Source organism: Cyprinodon tularosa, unplaced genomic scaffold, assembly GCF_016077235.1.
Source record: "Cyprinodon tularosa strain WSP-4 unplaced genomic scaffold, ASM1607723v1 ctg186, whole genome shotgun sequence".
NCBI classification, from domain to species: Eukaryota; Metazoa; Chordata; class Actinopteri; order Cyprinodontiformes; family Cyprinodontidae; genus Cyprinodon; species Cyprinodon tularosa.
Genome location: NW_024038652.1, coordinates 440115 through 459236, shown reverse-complemented (window position 1 = coordinate 459236; position 19122 = coordinate 440115). Strand labels below are relative to the sequence as shown.

The 19122-nt window shown below is 40.0% G+C and overlaps 2 protein-coding genes across 2 annotated transcripts in view; one reads left to right on the top strand and one right to left on the bottom strand.

Annotated features, from left to right (window-relative positions):
* The first annotated feature begins 983 nt into the window (after nt 1–983).
* On the top strand, nt 984–3690 carry ss18l2 (ss18, like 2). The gene is made up of 4 exons (XM_038282604.1): nt 984–1144; nt 1336–1412; nt 3308–3392; nt 3481–3690. Exons 1-4 carry the CDS (start codon nt 1076–1078, stop codon nt 3535–3537), a joined length of 288 nt encoding a protein of 95 aa, XP_038138532.1. The 5' UTR covers nt 984–1075; the 3' UTR covers nt 3538–3690.
* LOC119781947 (granule associated Rac and RHOG effector protein 1-like) overlaps nt 3684–19122 on the bottom strand; it is a 37456-nt gene continuing 22017 nt past the window's right edge. The window contains exons 3-14 of the mRNA XM_038282603.1: nt 16430–16642; nt 15540–15680; nt 14929–15024; nt 14629–14790; nt 13313–13471; nt 11898–11995; nt 11290–11415; nt 10127–11184; nt 9329–9494; nt 6072–6209; nt 5645–5720; nt 3684–5559 (exon numbers count right to left, since the gene is read on the bottom strand). Of these exons, the coding sequence (XP_038138531.1) occupies nt 5248–5559; nt 5645–5720; nt 6072–6209; nt 9329–9494; nt 10127–11184; nt 11290–11415; nt 11898–11995; nt 13313–13471; nt 14629–14790; nt 14929–15024; nt 15540–15680; nt 16430–16642 (2745 nt within the window). The 3' untranslated portion in view covers nt 3684–5247. The remainder of the gene's footprint in view (nt 5560–5644; nt 5721–6071; nt 6210–9328; nt 9495–10126; nt 11185–11289; nt 11416–11897; nt 11996–13312; nt 13472–14628; nt 14791–14928; nt 15025–15539; nt 15681–16429; nt 16643–19122) is intronic.

The following is a 19122-nucleotide window of genomic DNA, read 5'->3' as shown; positions in this document are numbered from 1 at the left end:
GAATTTCACATATTTCTACACAAATATACCAAATATAATTAGCTTATCTAGTCCCATCAGCTCTTCTGTTGCAATCTAATTAGCAAAACTTAATAGTTCTTTAGTTAATTAGTTCTTTTTTTTCTCTTCCTGATGTATAAAAGCCAATCTTAAAAATCTTTTTTTATTTGCAAAGCCAAGGTTTTCAACCTCCAAACTTTTTTGTCTTGTATATTTATTGTGATTCAGTTCATACAAGATGGTGCATTTCTTAAATATAGTTTTAGATCATCTATTTTTTGTTTTAACCAGAGGATAAAATAAACTAAATTATTTCAGATTTGCCATACATTTCTCACATTTCCTTTTGTATTTGTTGCACAGTGTTTAAGATGTTCTACGAGGGGGAAGTTAACACTTATGTAGGGAACATGTTAACATCCACTTTGTGAAGCTCATTCCTAGTAACACTGCAAAAACGATCTAGAAATAATTCAACTTTCTCAAATTAAGTTTAGTCACCCTTAATTTTATTAGGTAAATAAGATGAACTGCCAATGGAATGAGTAATTTTACTCAATTAGATAATATGCACTTGAAATAAGATGATTGCACTTGTTTTTTTTCTTCAGATTTTTAAATGTAAATTGTCTTCTTATATTGGTGAAGTGTCTCACCTCAATTATTTCAAGAAAAAATTCTCTTTTTGGGGGAGTGATGCCAGCACTGCTCACCAGGCGCCTCACAATGGCAGCCCATTGCTGCCCAAGGGGATGGGTCAAATGCAGAGGTAAATTTCTCCAGTGTCACATTAACAAAGTTAATTAATTACAAGCCAAAGTCACCCAGCATCACTTTTCTACATCTTAGGCAAATTTCTCCAATATGAGATCAATAAAGTTACATTATTATTTAGATTTCAAATTTTTCCAGTTAGGTTAATATCAACGAGAAGCTTTGTTTGCAATTTCCAGTAGAGGGCGCTAATGCTCTGAGACAACACAACCTTTACCGGATTCAGGAGACAAAGAGCAAGAAGGACGGAAGTAAACGCGCGGCTACCCGATGTAAACAGGAATTAACGAGCTAATCAGACATGTCCATTGTTTTTGTCCCAAAGAAGCTCCGAGGCAAGGCAAAAATCAACCAAGAGACGATACAGAGGGTAAGAAGGTGTTCGGGAAAATGGACAAGAAAAAGTAGAAGCTGCTGCAAATCGAAAAAAAATAACATAAAAATATTTAGCTTAGTTTTACTTGGTGAGCTAAAACATGTCTGCCTTTTGGGTTTATACAACGATGCGATGTTATATTAATATCTCAATGTTGTATTTCTGTTTTGTTCGTTTTTCTGAAGCTACTGGATGAAAACGATCAGCTGATAAGATGCATCACTGAGTACATGCAGAAAGGACGCGCCGTGGAGTGTGTGCAGTAAGATAAAAACCTCATCATTTAGCGGTAGCCTGTTCATTTGGACCTGCGGTTCTTCATCTGTTAAAATAAATCGAGCCTGGCATCTTTATTTATTAACCATAGACGATCTCATCTCAATTTCATTCCTAAAATGGCTCGCACCAATATCTACTGAAAAAAAAATTGTAAGAATTATATTCTAATTTTGAAAAAAAAAAGCTGGTTTTTGTGAGATGTTGCACCCTTTTTATGGGGTCCTCCTTAAAAAAAAAAAAGCTGTTTTCTCCTGAATGCAAAGTTTCTATGGTGAAAATTGTCTCTCTGCTGCCCCCCTCCATTGAGCTTCATTCAGTGGTTAGTTGTGGTCACTACAAGTAGTCCTACTCAATCCAAGTTAGTGGTCAAACAGCTACATCTATTGACTACTGGCGGTATTGCAGGAGAACCCCATATACACACACATATACAGATATATATAGATATATGTATGTGTATATAAATATGTATATATGTTTATTTATATATATATATATATATATATATATATACACATACATACATACGGCATATACTTTTATATAGTATAAATTCTAATATCAGCATTTTTAACTAATATTCTGGAATGCTGTCCCTGATCATCTGAGGGAACCACAGACTATCCAGGCTTCAAAAAAGGACTAAAAACATTGTTTTTAACAAAACTTACCACTTAACATTTTATAGTTATGCCACTGACTGGATTATTCATATGTATTTTACAGTGATGTTTGCTTTTACTTGTAGCACTTTGAGATTTTTGTTAAGTGTAAAGTGCATTACAAATAAAATTTATTATATTATGTGTTCAATAGAATCTGTAATTGGTATTAAAACAATAAAATTCACATTTGAGCATTTTACTCTTTAAAGTTGGACTGGCTAAAACCTGACCAGAGTTGGTCAGTGCAGCCTTTCAAACACAAAGAGCCATTTTTCATGGAGTCCAGATAAGGAGTCATTTAGAGCCACAAAATAGAACATGACTTTAATAAAGCATAATCTTTTATCTTTGATTAGCTACCATAAGAAAGCTGTTACTATTTCAAACAACCTAGATTTGTGTTTTTTAGATCTTAAGAGGGAAAATATAGGGTATTATTTGATAGAAAACAAATTCCAAGAAAAATAAATATAAAAACATTTATATCATAAAAAAATCTATTTAAATGTAAGATTTAATAAATTGGATGAAAAGAGAAATGAAAGATAAAGATTACAAATTTTTTTATATCCTTTATAAAAGCCACTAAAGTTTAAAGATGGGTAAATGTTATTATACTACATTATAATTTTAGCCACCATTAAGCTCCAGAGCAAATAGCTGGCAGACTGCTGCTCCACAATCAGCCTCACAGTTTATAGTTTACAGGGTTTCATTTACAAACCTTTTATTCTACTTGTGGAAACAAAACACCTTATAATTAGCATTTTACGGGGTGGAATAAAGTCTAAAAGACCATAACTTTTTCTTTTCATCAGTGTGTAACACTATTTCTGTCCAGCTATAATTTTTCCAATTTAGGAAGCTGGTTTTCCGTCTCAGTCAGATGGAAAACTATCCGTCTTTGGCTATCCGATTATTAATCGATTAATTCGACAGATTAATCAATTTACAAAATAATTGTTGCAGCCCTACTTTAGACTTAATTAAAAAAAATCTGTTTTCCAAATCAGAACCTGTTTATATCGGTTATCACACTAACTTAATGAACCCGATTTAATGTGAAGTAAACTGAAATTTGGTCTTGAGTTTTTCCAAAAACATAAGCTAATTCAGCTGTAAAATAGACCACAGCAGATGGAGGGTATTAATGGTAAAATAAATCCAAACAGCCCAAATCTGCCATGACTTGAGTTATGTTTATGTGAAACAGGTACCAGCAGATTCTTCACCGGAACATCGTCTATCTGGCAACCATAGCGGACGCCAGCCCTGATGACACACCGCCCCTCACAAACGTAAGGAGAAACAGCGCTTATTAAGAGTCAGACAGTAAGGTCTTATTACCCCCCCCCCCACACACAAATCTCTTTTCTTTGTTCCCAGTGTTCATCCAGCGACGCCTCAACAGCTGCTCCGACCGGACGCCCAGACCCTCCATGATAGTTTTCACATAAGACGATTTTTATAATGAAATATTGTAGTATATAATTCATCCGTTCCTGCTTTTTCTGTAATTTACAGATGAGATGTACAGTAAAAAGTATTTGTGTAAATCTGAATGTAGGATGATTAAACAACTCTTTGCGTTTCCAATTGCTAGTTACTTTTATTCAATTTTTTTTTTTTTGCTTTGCTGGTACACTTGGGAAGAAAAAAAACAAAGGGTCAGTTGCCATCAAAACAATAAGCAACATAAGCCAAGCAATCTCCCTTCATCTTATCTTCCAGGGTAGCATATTTTTTATTATTTTTCTCCACCTTTTTTTTAGTAGAAGCCACTAGTAAACCATTTGTACACAGCCGAGAAGCTAACAGTTACAGTCCAAGGTCTGTAAATGATGTCTTTAAAAAACAAAACAACAAAAACAAAGGCTGCAACAGTTAGGGAGATAACACAGACAAAAAGCAACAAACCCTATATCTTGATTGTGCAAAGCACATTAACTATAAAAAGATATATATTTATATGTATGTACAACAAACGATTCTCTGTAAACATGTTAAGTATGTTAGTTATCTGAAAACACGGTGTCGTTTCATAAATACAGGCAACATTGGCATCCGCAAACATCACAACAAAAAAACCCAAAACATTCTGGGCTTTTAAACGAAGCCCGCTGCCAAAATCCCAAAGGAACAAGGCCCGCCCTCCTCTGCACGTTTTAGTGTTTTAGCCTGGAATATTTGGTAACCTTTGGAGATCAATGGTTTCATTTGACTGGAGAAAAAAAAAAAGAAATGTGCTTTTTCACAAACAGGGAAATGGAAAAAAAAAGAAACTAACATACAGCTGTGGTATAACATGTAATACAAAAATAAGATTAATACTGTCAATACTTGTACACAAAAATATCTTCAAAAAAAAACAAAACAAAGTTTATGGGACTTAGTGTCAATTAGTTATTTAAATTTATAAGCAAAAGGAAAAGAAAAGCCAATTATTGAGGAAAGAAATCAACTTGTTGGTTAGTGACCGCCGTCTCCTCAGCACCAGTCGTCCTCTGAACGCTTTGGTTGGAAAAATTTAATCTGCAAGTGCTTTCAATACCAACATGGCACATAGATATAGCTAGGACTGGTCAGTTGATGTAAAAGTAGTGTATTTCTCTCAAATGAAACCTCTGCAGTGGCTTACTCTTATTTTACGCTGAGCCTGCTCAAAGCCTCTCCATAAAAAGAACTAAATATATTTCAACTTCAGTATTTTTTTTCTTCTTACAAGCTATGAAACAGTAGATGCTAGCTGTACTCGGTCATGTTGAATGAGATTTGGCAGTTACAGCTATGTAGACACAGTATACTCATTATGGGCATTACGCGCCCCCTCATCCCATACACAGCTGCAGAAGCAAGTTGGTGATGGTCGTGCATGTCTCCAGCTCTGGTCAGAGAAACCACCACTAGATTTGACTGCTTCTGGTAGGACGCATGCGTCGCTCGCAGTTAGGAGATGGCAGTTCAGAAATCGTCAAAGAACGGCTTTTTTTCTTTTTCTTTTAATGTGATGTTTAACATGGAAAAATATAAATACTAAAAAGAGAAAATGCTGAGCCAGTGTGTGTACTTAAATCTTCCATTTTTAGTGGGTGGCGGAGTGTAATGATGGGAGCTGCAGATCCTCAGTGGCACATTACTTTGGACTGGTTTGGATCAGTACTGGTGAAGGTAGGAGGGCCTGTGCTCGGGTTTGATGGGGAAGGATTTGAAGCCCTTGGTCATGGGTTTGTGTTGCTGCTGCTGCTGCTGTTGCTGTTGGGCGAAGGGGAAACCGGAGGAGATCCCGGTGGAGGCCGAGCAGTCGCCGGCGGTGGACCACACGGGAGACTGCAGCATCTGCATGGAGTCGCTCCACTGGGAGGAAGGAGGCAGGTTCATCTGGTACAAGGAAGAGCTGGGATTGGGCATGGTGTGGGTGGTGTGCTGCCACGGCGCCTTCGGGGGCCAGGTTTTGGTTTTGCTGTCCTGTCGGGCAAAGGGTTGAGAGAAAATGACGATTGCATTCGCTCAGAACATGGAAATGAAAAGCACATCTAGTCCGGGCTGCTACCTGGTTATCGTCGCTGATGTGATGTAGAGGCGGTGACGGCAGGGTGCACACCTCTGGCTCGCCGCAGCTGTGTTTCCTAAAACCAAGACAACAGAATCCTCAATCAGTCACAAAAAAAAAAAAAAAACGGCCATCAAACCCAAGTATCTAAATTTCAGAGGCGTCGACTCTAGCCTACCAGCCGCTATGCTGCGCTGATGCTAAAAGATCTTTTCAAGATCTTTTTTGAGCAAATACTGAGTTTTAAATGTGTTACTTTAATTACAAAAGGGACATTGCTGCATCAAAAAAAAAAAACTTTTATATGTTCTACATGTCACGTGTTTAGAGGGAAACTGAAAGCTGTACAAATTGACTTTTTTTCCCCATAATATTCATACTTAATGAGATAATCATCATAAATTGCGTGGATTAGCGCCCAACTTACCTCCTCTGTTTCACCGCTGCTACAAGGTCCGGCCCAGAAAACATGGAGAACAGGCTGTCGCCGTTGGCCGAGGACGTCTCATCGCTGGAGCTGGCCGAATCTCCCTGGTTAGCCGACCAGCTGCTGTTCACGGCCTCCCTGAGAAAGCAACCGCAGCGTTTGCGTTATGTTCTTTTAAAAGATGAAAAACACTCATGTTCCGTTTAAAAACACAGGATGTGTTAGAAGCTGGATCAGTTCAATGAATGTTCCTACTGTTTCCATACGAGATGTAAGTGCTGCTGTGGCAGCTTGTTTACCTCGAGGTTGGAAGCGGGAAGGAGTTTCATGTGTAGGTGGAAATAAATGGCGATGGTGATTAACGTGATACGGTTTCAGCCGTATTAGGAGTTCAATTAAAACACTGACAGAGATTATTGCGAAAGATGGTTTAAACTTCTCTCCATACTTCATACAGGACCTGCATCAGACCCCAATGTTTTTACAGAAGGAGTCAGCTTGTTATTATCCAGGCATCTGAGATCTAACGTGTATTTATGCTACTATGGGCGAGTGAATGCATGCTAGGACAAAAACTGTCTGCTTTCTCCCAGCTTAGTGAATCTGCATCATTTCCACTAAAGGCAAACCAGCAGAAGGAAGGCTGCTCAGCATTTAGACTGTTAGTTAACTGTTAAAATGGTGGTTTAATCAGAGCGGGAGAGATCTGATTTAATTGCCAGTCATTCATGCTGATTTTCAAATGCAACATATAAAAAGTTTCAGAAACCCTGGAGGAATGGGGATTTTTAAATGAGCAGGTTTGGAAACAGACGGACTGCCTCTCATTTGATCATCACCACAATGAGGTCTGAATTTATGGAGCTAAATTTGGGCCATAAAGTTTTATCAAAAGAAAAGAAACCTGAAACAAAAATAGTAAATAGGTAAAAGTCAGTGAAAATCAGGGAAATGTTATTTTTACAACCAATCACATACGCATAGAATACTGATGTTTTAAAAACATTTCAACTTCTCGCAGCATTTAAACGCAACAGCTACTGTAGGTTTAGGTTGTTCAGCTGCTGTGTTGAATCATGACTCCAGGTCCATAAGTATAAATCCTGAAAAAAAGAAAAATAAATTCTGCGAGTTGAATGGAAAAAAAAAAAATGGTAAATAGAATATTTTTTAAACAAACTTTATGGCCAAAATATGACTCCACATTGATTTCGCCACATGTTTTGGGTGGTTTGGGTCTTTTTGCCATTTCCCTCTGCATAATACAGATGGACCTTATGGTGAATTTGCTGGCATGTCTGGCAGCTCTTTACATATACCCCATTTACACTAAAAAGCGTGCCGAGACCAGTCCGAGCTCAGTAACTGGTATAACTTATCGTGTGTAAATGGAAAGCAAACTGAACTGAACCGACGTAGACACAACCGAACCGAGATAACTGCAGACCAGTTCTAGAGGTGGGCTCTGCTCGGTTTTTCCCTGGCTCGGTTCTCTGATAACAAGAGCGCATGAGCAGAACGCGTCATCTCCCTCTGGCTGCACATCCTTATTCACACTCCATTCCAGTAGTTGGCGGTAATGCCCCTCCAAAAACAGAAGAACAACTTCTTCAACTATAAACAACAACCGAAATCTTCTCCACGCAACATTTTAAATAAAGGCATTTTAAATAGTGACACCGAAGTACAGCAATAATAATCAAGCATAACATTCTGAATGTGACGGGCGCCGCCATTTTGATTTGCTTGATTCCTCCTTCTTCGTTTTCTTCTTCTTGTGTTTTATGGCCGTTGGCAAACAACTTTCGGTGCATTACCGCCACCAACTGCTTGATTTCCTCCTTTAATACTGGCAGTAATACCGCAGATCGTCACTAGGAGGCGAGGAACCGAGATAGCGTGATGTGTAAACGGTCGTCAGAACTAGGGGTGTGCAAAATAATCGTCATGATGATGCATCGCGATTCTAATGTTTGTGATCTACTGCATCGATTCTTGACGCCAAGTATCGATTCTTAATAAAAAAAAATGAACAAATAAAATACATAAATGGTTGGCGCACATCAGCCAAATCAAGTGGAATACAACTTCCAGTCCAGCAGATGTCGCTGCAGATGTGTTGACACCCGCTGCTTTGTGTCACGAGCATTTCCGGCCGTGGGATACTGAGACGAGTCATTTGTAAACAAAACATGGACACTGAGAAAATTCGCCCCCCGGCTCCAACACATTTCAAGTCAGATGCTTGGATGCATTTAGCCTTTAAAAACAAAGAAGATGAAAACGAAATTGATATGATGCACGTAATTTGCAAAAGGGGAAATGTCATACATTTGAATATTTTCGTTTCATTGGTTTAAAGGACCACTGAGGCAGTGTAAACGCCACTGATTATCCTTATTTTGTTATTTTAAGTTTGATGAATCCTAAGATCTTTTTGTCAGTGTGTCCACGCCAGTAATAGTAATATTTGTGTCCAGTATTTGTTTTCATGGCAACACCTCCTAAAGTTGTTTCAATAAATCCAGCTATGTATGAATTCAGTTGCTTTCAGGTATGTATCAATTGAAGACATTATCCAGATCACACCCAGCCAGTCAGCCACTGGTAAGGGCTGGATCTTTTTCTTACAGTGTTCAGGGAAAATATTGCAATGCATCGCCATATTTCAAGTATCGTGATGCATCGTGATAGAATCACATCGTGGCATGTGAATCGTGATTCGAATCGAATCACGACTTGTTTGCAAATACCCAACCCTAGTCAGAACCGAGCCTGGCCTGGTTAACTGATCCGAACTCGGACTGGTCTCGGCATGGATCGGTTTTTCAAGGGTAGTATAAATGGGGCTATATTTTCTAATAATCTCACTAGGGCGGACACAATAATTGTAAATAATCGATTATTGAAATAATGGTCAACTAATTAACTCATCGATTAATCATTACCTGGAGTATATAGATTATAAAACATGTCTTTAGCTGATAGAGAAACCCACTTAAAGGAGTAATTATAACAAAACTGTGAAATATATATTATTACTTTGCATTTAAGAAAGAAAGAAAAAAAAGCTTTAATTTCACCTGTAAAAAAAATCTTTAAGGAACCTTTTCCTATCTGATTATTAATCAATTAAACATAATTATCAAAATAATCATCAGTTGAAGCCCTAAATCTCACCACTGAATGGTACAGTTTAAACCTTTATTTGGATACCAGTAAAGAAAAAAGTTCCCTTGTGTTTTGCAGATACCCACCCCTCATTAAAGTACTCCGGATGGGACCAGGTCCTGTGCTGCTCATCGGGCATCGGCCAGTTGCTGCGCGTGTTGCTGGGGCGACGGATTTGCTGCACCTGCCGTTTCTGCTGCATGGCCTGACTGACGCCGGCCACATAACGTGCAAACTCTGGGTCAGAGCCAACTGTGCGTGAAAAAAAAAAGAAAAAAAAAGATGAGGGGGGGATAAACGCACATTAGTTTCTGACTCTCTCAGCTTTTCTCTTTGGCACCCAGCAGCCAGACTGTCGACGACGGCAGGAAAATTTACAAAAGCCATAAGTCAACTCTGAACACTGGGCTTCAGCTGCTGTCAAAGAGAGAAACAGACAAGCCCAACTCAGCACATTACCTCCATCTATCATCACACCCAGATGATGCAGAAAAAACAGCTGCTCTGTGGATCCTGATAGATCCTTTAAATCAGGAAGTGGATAATTACAGACATGTTTACTAAATGGCACTAAGATTCTGTTAGTGATGAGCATCAGATATTCTGTATGCAGACCCTCCTTGTTTATTGAACTGAAGCTCTGCAAACTAATTTCCTTTTGTGAAGTGAGAAAGGTTTCACTTTAGCTGAGAGAACTTCTATTGGGCAGAAAAAAAAATATTCAGTGGTTTGGATTTCAAAGTTCCACTTAAAACAAACAAACCTTGTGAACTTTACAGAATTGATCCCAATCACCGTGTTTCTGCTTTATTTAATTGTAGCATCCAGTTCATTTTTATTTTAAGATCTAAACAGCACTTGTATGTTGTTGCTGCTGGCCTCACCTGCAGGGTCAAAGGGTAGCGTGTCTCCCAGTACTCCAAACATCCCCTCACTCTGGTCCCTGTTGGGCCAGGTGTTGTTGCGAGGCCCCTGTGGCTTCTGACCCAGCATAGCGGAGATAACGCTCTCCATGTAGGTGCTGTCCAGGCCCAGACTGTACAGGTCCGAGCTCAGATCCGGCAGCCCGGGGGATCCCCACTGGTTGATGGGGCCTAAGGGTGACAGGCCCGCCGGCGGGGTTTGTGCTGCAGACTGTTGCCCTGAGGTGCCGAGCCACTTGTTCGCCACCCTCTGCTGTGGTAGAACCTGCGGCGGGGTCTGCTGGGGAGGTGGGGCCTGTTGCTGGGTGATGGGCTGCAGCAGGTGCTGATAGTACTGCAGGGCAGGTGGGGAGGGCTGCTGAGGAGGAGGAGGGGCAGGCTGCTGCTGCTGGGGTGGGGGGGGCTGGGATTGAGGCTGTGTCTGCTGCTTCTGCACTGATGGAGGCTGAGGTTGAGGCAGGGAGCTGGATGTGTAAGAAACAGACTGGGAAGCTGGTGGATGACCACTTGGGGGCTTGAGCTCCGCAGGGTTAGCAGAGGCCACAGAGTTCCTCCTCTTCACCAGGGGGGAGGCCTGCTGGGATTTGCCCATGTTGAATCCTGAGAGAAAGTCAATGACGTCTTGCATCTCCTGGTCGGTGGGAAGGTTCATCCCCTGGTCGTCGCACACTGAGCCGTTAGCCAGCTGGTTCTGCTGGTTGGCGTCGGGGCCGCTGGATAAGCCGCCCATCGTTACGGCGCTCTGAAGCCTCCCGTTGCTGTGCCCGAGGCCTTTGGACTTGTCGTCAGAGCTACCACTGGAAAGCATGCTGCGGGATGGAGTGCTGGGGATGGAGTAGCTGCCTCCGCTGTTGGAGCTGGATGAGACCTTCTTGGCAAACTTGGAAGTCAGTTTAGATATAGTTTTTGGCAACCCGCTGGAGGTTTTGGAGCTGTTGCCTGTAGGCAGGTCTGCCTGGCCGACGTATTCTGGGCTTTCCCGCTGCAGCTGTATCTGTATTGTCGGCAAAGTCTGCTCCCTGGTTCGGAGAAAGACACAACCCGTTACTCACAGCGTTCCGGGCTTATCAGAGCAAGGAAAAACTACTTTCATGGGGGAAGGAAATTATTCAACATCCCCTTACTTTCGTTCTTTCCATCGGTTCATGTCAAACACTGCTGTGTAAAGAACATCGACCAATCCAAGCGTCTTCTCTGGGTCCAGGCTCCGCTGGAGCAGGGACATAGTGGCAGGGTCCTCCTTCAGACACCTGACCGATAACAAGACGGCAAAACATCAACATTTTAAAGGGCAGTGAAATAATTTGAAAAAAACAGACAAATGTAACAAACAATGTAATTAACAGAAACTAACTCTCACACTAAAATGGTTAAAAGAAGTCTAAGAAATACATGAAAAACAGGGACAGAAACATTATTTTACCTTAAAACATTAATGCTGCTACAGGAACTGTTTTTTTGTTTTTACTTGTTCACTTCAATGTTCAACTTTTTAACTTATGAACCCTTTCCAACTTAATTTACAGTGGGTAGTAAAATCTCACCCAAGGTCTCATCAGATTGGTCAAATACCAAATTGCCTAAATGAGATGTACTGCCACTTGGTAACATCTTTGATCGGCTGGTTATAAATCTTGTGCTTCTAGACCTCACTGAGGGAAGCGAGTGACTCCAATTTTAGGAGGTGTGCAAGTGACCAAAAACATCCATCAGTGTGCGTGGATAGACCCACCATGTCGAGGGGACCTGGACCACCACCTTGGATCCCTCCAGAGTGATGTGTGGAGCGTAGGCTTCCTTATTTTCAATCTGAGCTGTATCAACAACCACCTTTTGGGACATAGAAAGAAAAAAAACAATGTAATGATGCTTTTAAAGGTTTTACAACCAAATATTATCAATTATCTTCAAAGATCATTAACATATTGCAGTAATAAGCTAAATCATTATGAATGACAGCAGTTTCCTTCAATAATGCTAACTCACTAGCAGCTGGTGTCTCCTGAGCAGAGAGAGGCGAGTTCAAGGTGGAAAACCTAAAGCTTCTAACCAGACAATCGTCATTTCTTTCTGCTTGCTGTGAGCAAATGTTCCATCTATTTCCAAGTTCTCTTAAAGTAGCCTTGGCTCTTCGAAACCCATACAAGCTGGGTCACAGAGAGGGAGGGAAGTAGGGAGGAGCCCGTTTCCTGTTTTACAGGAAATGACTATTGTTTTTGTAGAGCAGGTGTATCCTTTAAAAACCTGCTTAGTGGTATTTTTTCCCCCTAAAGAGAGCAGCACAGATAATTCACCAGAAATTCATGTTAAAAACATGTTTGTCTTCTGATTCTGTGTCATGATGCAGTTTATACATATTTTTATATATTCTGAACAATTTAAAAGAATAAAAGTTAAGATTTCAGTTTTCAATCTAGCACCAAACATGGAAGTCCTGTATGAATAAACAGTACTACTACTGCCATTTATCATGGAAACCATTTTAAGAGATTCTCTTATATAGACATTATACAGTTTCCAGCAGTGTTCCGGTTACTGTCCTGTGAGCTCTGCTGCACTGACAGCAAGTGTTCCACTAAGTGCAGGGGGTTTTAAGAAGTTGGGAACTGATCATTTGCATGAAGTGGTGTCTATTTGCAGCTTAAAGGCGAAAGGCTGGGATAAGGAGCTAATGCTAAAGACTCATTCATCAAAGATTGTTTTACAGTTCGAGCTCCGCTGGGAAGGCTTGATGGGAACTCAGCTTTAACCCACCAAACAGAGGATTACAGAGGAGAAAAAAACTAAACTAAACACAACAATGACCCAGCTTCCTTTTCATTCCTTCTTTAACAGTAAAAGGGGAAAAGTAAATGCTAAAAAGCAGTGGAGCTTTGTTCATGGACCCGTCCAGGCAAGCCTTTCCTGCATTATGATGCTGCAGGAATGTTTTCTTCTTCTTTTGTTTCTCTGGTGTTTGTTTACACCTTGAAGCCATTAGAGTCCTGCTCCTCTGTTACCAATTTAAATAACAATGAAGACAAAGATAAGAAACTCAGAGCAACACCAAGGATTCAGTAACTATTTCCAGAGACCTGTTTGAAATAATGACCACTTAACAGATTTTCTACAAAGTTAGGAGCAATTAACTCCAGGTTTGCTTCTCACCAGACCGGCCTGAGCGAACAGCAGCTGGACCGCCGTCTTACAGGCCCCCCTCCATCTGGATGGGCAAACCTGATTGAGGACTTCAGTGACCGGAGACTCGTCCCTGGGGGTCATTCCGTTCTGTCCCAGCAGATCTTTAATGAGCTGAAGCATTGTTTGCTGCAGACAAAACACACATGGACGTCAGTTTGGATGCCTCCTTTTAAACATCTGATGATGTTAAACTGGCTGTGGTTGATTGGTTTTTGTTGCCGTCTCCATAGGAAGAAAACTGGTATCCACATAGCAGTCCTCCAGTTAGCTGGATATTCTGGTTTAAACAGCCACATGATCAAGATTGTAATATAAATCCTACAATTTGGATCATTTTTAATTGGATGGTGGAAAAAGCTCTAATGGAGCATCTATTCATCCATTTCTACCCTACCAGTGGATGTGCACTTCCAGTCAGCTGGCTGAAAAACGGCTCGAACACTTTTTACTTATTATTTTAATATGAGCAGTTTGAAAATATTTCTGGAGGATGAAAACAAGGAAAACGAGTTTTTTTAAAATAGAGCAAACATCAACCGGCTGCTGTTTAAACATTGAGCTTAAAATGCATAATTTTTTGCACAACCGTGGCTATTTGAAAACCACAGCTAATTCTAGTCCTATTATAACTAATAACAATAAAAAAAACTGCAGCAGTACAAACACCTCTGATGTTAGAAAGTTAACAGAAATACTTTGCTTCTATCCAATTTGTTTTAAAGTTTATGTAACACTTCGGTAAATAAGAAATGGGTCATTTTTCTTATACCTGATGGTTTTAACTACTATTTTCTGTTTGAGAAAACTAGTTTGATCAAGCCTTTTTATCATCCCACATTATGAAATAAGTAATAACGTTACGTATGAATCATGCTGACATTGTATCGTGTAAATACTCAAAGCTCAAAGCTGGGTTCGTGTGACACCAACTTTTCTACTTTGAATTCCAACTTTTAGTTATGTTTACGCACGCCTTTACAATCAGATTAAAAGATTCAACACAACTTCTTGTGTTTGTTGTTACGACACAACAGAAGAAATGTTCAAATGTCTGTCAGTACGACGATAAGTGGAAAACTTGGTATTGACTGAGGTGGTTCTTGTTGCAACAGGAAATTGAAACATTCCTCAAAAACATTGAAGACATTTAAAAATAGAATTTTGTTATACCATGACAAAGAGACATGATCTAACGCTTTAGGACCATAAATCAAACTTATATACAAATAACTCTACGCTTTGATAAATTTATATAAAAAAAAAAAAAAAAAAACAGGCGGTACCGTTTTCAGTTTGAGGTTTTCAGCTGCTGACTCATTGAAGGAGACCCCTTTCAGGAAGTGGGAGCCGATCTGCACAGGGATGGTGGGAAGCTCACACTGGATGGGCTGGGAGGGGGTCTGCCTCCTGCCTGCCTGCTGAGCCTCAGCCTCATTGCAGCAGCCCTTCACATAAAACAGGCCAAACACGTTACAGAAAATCCACCATGGTGGTAAGCTGGGAATTAGTTTGCAAACAGCATCCAACTGATCTCCAATCTGGTTAAACATTAATAAAAAAGTAAGTTTGAAAATAGTTTCTACCTGTAAGGCAGCCTCCACAGCTTTAGGGTTGAGATGAAAGCCGGCCTTCAGTGCATACTCACTATGGCCCAGGCTTTCCAGAGCTGCTCTGTAGGCCTTGATGGGGAGGAAACACCAGCAGCAGAGTAAATACACCAATACTGAATATTTGAGGGATAGATTTTAAACATTTATTCCTGTTGCTTTTCATTATTGTACCCTAAAACTAAAATTAATCTCTTTTTTAAAAATTGATTACTGTAATGTTGTATTTTACAAAAACATAGCAATACAGCTGCCCAAACAGTGCTGGATCAAGACGTATTCATGGAAAGTTGAGTATAAGAAAAAAAAACATGGTGCCAAAATAGATAAATGCAGCCTAAAGAGGACTGGAAATCCCTTTGTAGACGGCTATTTTTCATTTTTCATTTTCTCATAAAAATTCTGTATTGGTCTTTTGTTCTACGTAGATTTCTGGAAAAACAGGATTTGGAGTTTTCAAGTATATAAAAACACTGAAAAATTCCTAAATGAAATTATCTTTTGTTGATGCCCTAATAAATCCAAGCACTGTAACAGCAGGAGTTTGTGAAGTAAACTTAGGTTTGATGAAGCGGCTGCAGGCGTACTTGTAAAGCGCTGTCAATCTTCATGTTGAGCTCCTTCAGCTGGTGTTCAGGGATGGTGGTGTTGTTGGAGCAAAAGAGCTGCTGAACCTGGAGGCCAGCCAGGCAGCCGTCCCGGCCTCTTTCTCTCAGCCGAGCTGTGGCCTGAAGGCATAACAGCAGATTTTAACTGATTTAACGTTCTGCTTACACATCTTAAGGTATCTGATATTTCTACATTAAGTAAAATAAACACTTTAGCTGCATGAATCTTGTCAGATACCGCTTTAGAGAACAAAGTTGTTGTTTTTTTTTAAAGTGATTTGAAATATGACTGTTAGGTTAATTGGCCTTTCTAAATTCTCCTTAGGTGTCAGTGTGTTTGTCTCTGATGCCCTGAGATAGACTGGTGACCTGTTCAGGGTGTACCCCGCCTCTCACCCGTAGACAGCTGGAGATTGGCACCGGCACCCCTTGCGACCCCATCAGGGATAAAGCGTGAGGGAAAAAATGGATGGATTTAAAAACAGCCTCTGTGCCCTATATGCAGTCCTTGTTTCTTCCAAGGCCATCATTTACCATGTCAGGGTTTAACAGATCAATCAACCTACTACTTTCCTATGTACTCCTCTTTATACAACTAGACTTGAATGGGAGCCAGAGAGGCTGATTAGCCTGAGGATTAGTCGGCTCCTTTTACAGAACAGGCTAGAATTAGAGGGGCGCAGTCAAAGCTATGCAGGTTCACAGACGCGCTGCAGCCTGGCAGAAAGGAAATAGGAAATTGTGGCTGGAAATCTCACAGCTAGTGTTCATCAGGAATGTATTACAAGCTGCTTTTTGACCTCATACGACAAACCCAGTGTTTCCATGGCCTAGGACCTGGAAAGACTCCTGGCCTAGTGGCTGCATACCTCAGCTGCACCTTTCCATGAGCGAGAGGCTTCTTCCAGCTCCGTTAGGGGCCCCAGGTCGGAGCTTTGGGAGCGGGCGTTGACGCAGCGCTCTTGAGCCTGAGCAAGAGCCTCTGCCAGGCAGTTCTGGGCCACAGGCTGGACCTTTTGCAACGCTTGTGAAAGAAACTGGAAATGGACCTGCATCACTGTGACGAAGCACCGACCCAGCACCTGGACAGACACAAAAGCAGGCGTTAACCGCTATGAACATCATCAGGAAAATACTTTTTACAACATGAGGCAGGACTGCTGAAGAGACATTGTTAGAAACCATGGAAACAACCAGGAGAATACAAGATGTACTGCATGGTTTGTTTTCTGATAAAATAATGACCATTATGAAATTCAATTCAAAATATGTTAAAAACAAGAAAATCTAAATCACGGTAGAACTAAGATTTTCAGGTTTACTTGTTAATGAATGATGACATTTTGCTGTAAAACAAACCTTATTCTCTGTATTTTTTAATTACAGAAGACTGAAAACATGCTTTTTTTCCTCTCTTGACAATGTTTTCCAACAGTTTTGCACCATTAAACGCTGAATCATCACATTTGCCAACATCTGTAGCCACATGACAGTCAGCAGACTGTCATACCACTAATCCGTCTAATGATAAAGCTATGAATCATTCAAAAGCAGGTCTTCCTCTGAGGCCATTGCCCTTTCCATCTAATCAGCTCAGGTTATTTAGGAGATAGTAATGCTTTTATTCCTTTCTTACCATACAGTGCTTTCAAAACGATTCGGCACTTAGTGGCCTACTTTCACGTTTCGTCATAGTAAAACAACTAACTGGTCTTATTTATTTAGATTTTAAGACAAAGCACAGCATTGCTACATATTCCCCGATGGAGAATAAAAGAGTGTGCAAACTGTGGAATGCCATGCAGCTCTGGACGAGCTGCATACATCTACAGCTCAGGTGGAAGAATCACTTCAGATAAATTTGTCAAAGATTGGTAAGAAAAAAATCCACCATTGGACGAAAGTTCCAGCATAAAAATATCAGAGCAAATATGAACTTAAGATGGTTCAGAATTCAATTTTCAAAATAAATAAAATCCGTTAGAGCAACAATAGTTCAGATTAAGAATGAACAAAATTTAAAGATATGAAAAACAAAAAGGTTTAAACTGATATACATAAAAGCTCTCAATCCAATTTGACTGAAATGAGGTATTTTGCAAAGAGGAAAGGTTTCAAATATGGTGGAGACATTCTCAAAAAAGGACCAGCTACAAATATGCCACATCTTTTAGACTTCAACTTGTAAAAAAAAAAAAGTGAAAACCATGAATTTGTTCCATTAAATGTCATAATAATGCACTGCTGTTTGTCTATCACATTAAAAAGATTTAAATTTTTAGTTAAAAGGGTCAAAATGGGTAGTTTCAGCGTTGTAACTGTTTTACAAGTACTATATCCTTTTTGCCATGGAGAAACTCCCTTGGATCTGAGGCCTTGACTATATCCACAACAAGATGAAGGAAACGTTTTTCACTTTATTTTTAACAATAATCCCTACGTTGCTCTTTTGATTGTGTCTGTACATCATTCTGGAAACTATTTGGAAAAACATCCAAACTGTGTTTGGCTGCTGAGAGAGTAGCTCTGCCTTGTTTGCTGGTTAGAGGAGGAGAAACAGGACACCACAGGGCCCACCATGGTCACAGGGTTTTTCTTTTTTCAGGTACTTGCTGAAAATATCTCAAGAGATTTGCTGAGCTGTGAGGACGGAAACATGCTGTCGTGTTCTGACAGCGGGCAGAAACAACAGGACGCAGCCACTTTCAGGCCTCAGCACCGGACTTCATGAGAACCATAATTGTGCCGCGTAAATAAGGGGAGGCATATAATTCCACTTGTTGGAAGTTTCATTGTTATCATAACAAAGCTTACGGATTCATTACTTACAGAGGAATTTTGCAGCCTCATTCGATTTTTTGTTATTCCAACCGGGGCATTTCAGTGGTCTGTCGGCCATCTTTTTTTTACTACACTGTCTGGGCAAAGACAAAATAGAAAATCCTTCTAATCTAGGGATGCTTATTTACTTCCAATTTATTTTCTGTATATATATATATATATATATATATATATATATATATATATATATATATATATATATATATATATATATTCAAGTAGAAGATAGCACTTGCTAACATCATAAAGCGATCCTCTGGGGATGATAACTGTTGGTCACAGCTTCATTTCATTATGGATTTTGCAGCAATACTGTCAGTACGTAATATATTTTAATAAAATAGAATCCAGCTCTGTTTGATGGTTTCTCACACGCAAGGAGACATTCAGCCTAATAATGAGGCATTTAGGCTCATATATCACAGGCTGCAGCATTCTCATTAAGATAAAATGCACAACCGCACCCGGATCAAAAACTAGTCCAAGTGTGTGAAAGCCTACAATAGCCAAGCAAACGGAAAAGAAAAAGGAGGACATGGCCGCAACACAGATAATGGCTAACACATGTTATTGGCTGCGCAGTATTTTACACAGACATGGAAAATATGAGAAATAAGGAGAGCAGCAGCCAAGCCGCTGTTGGCCCCTTCTGCTACCAAACAAGGCCAATCAGGAATCCATCACCTCAAGACGTCCATTTTCTGAGAACACCTGCACTATC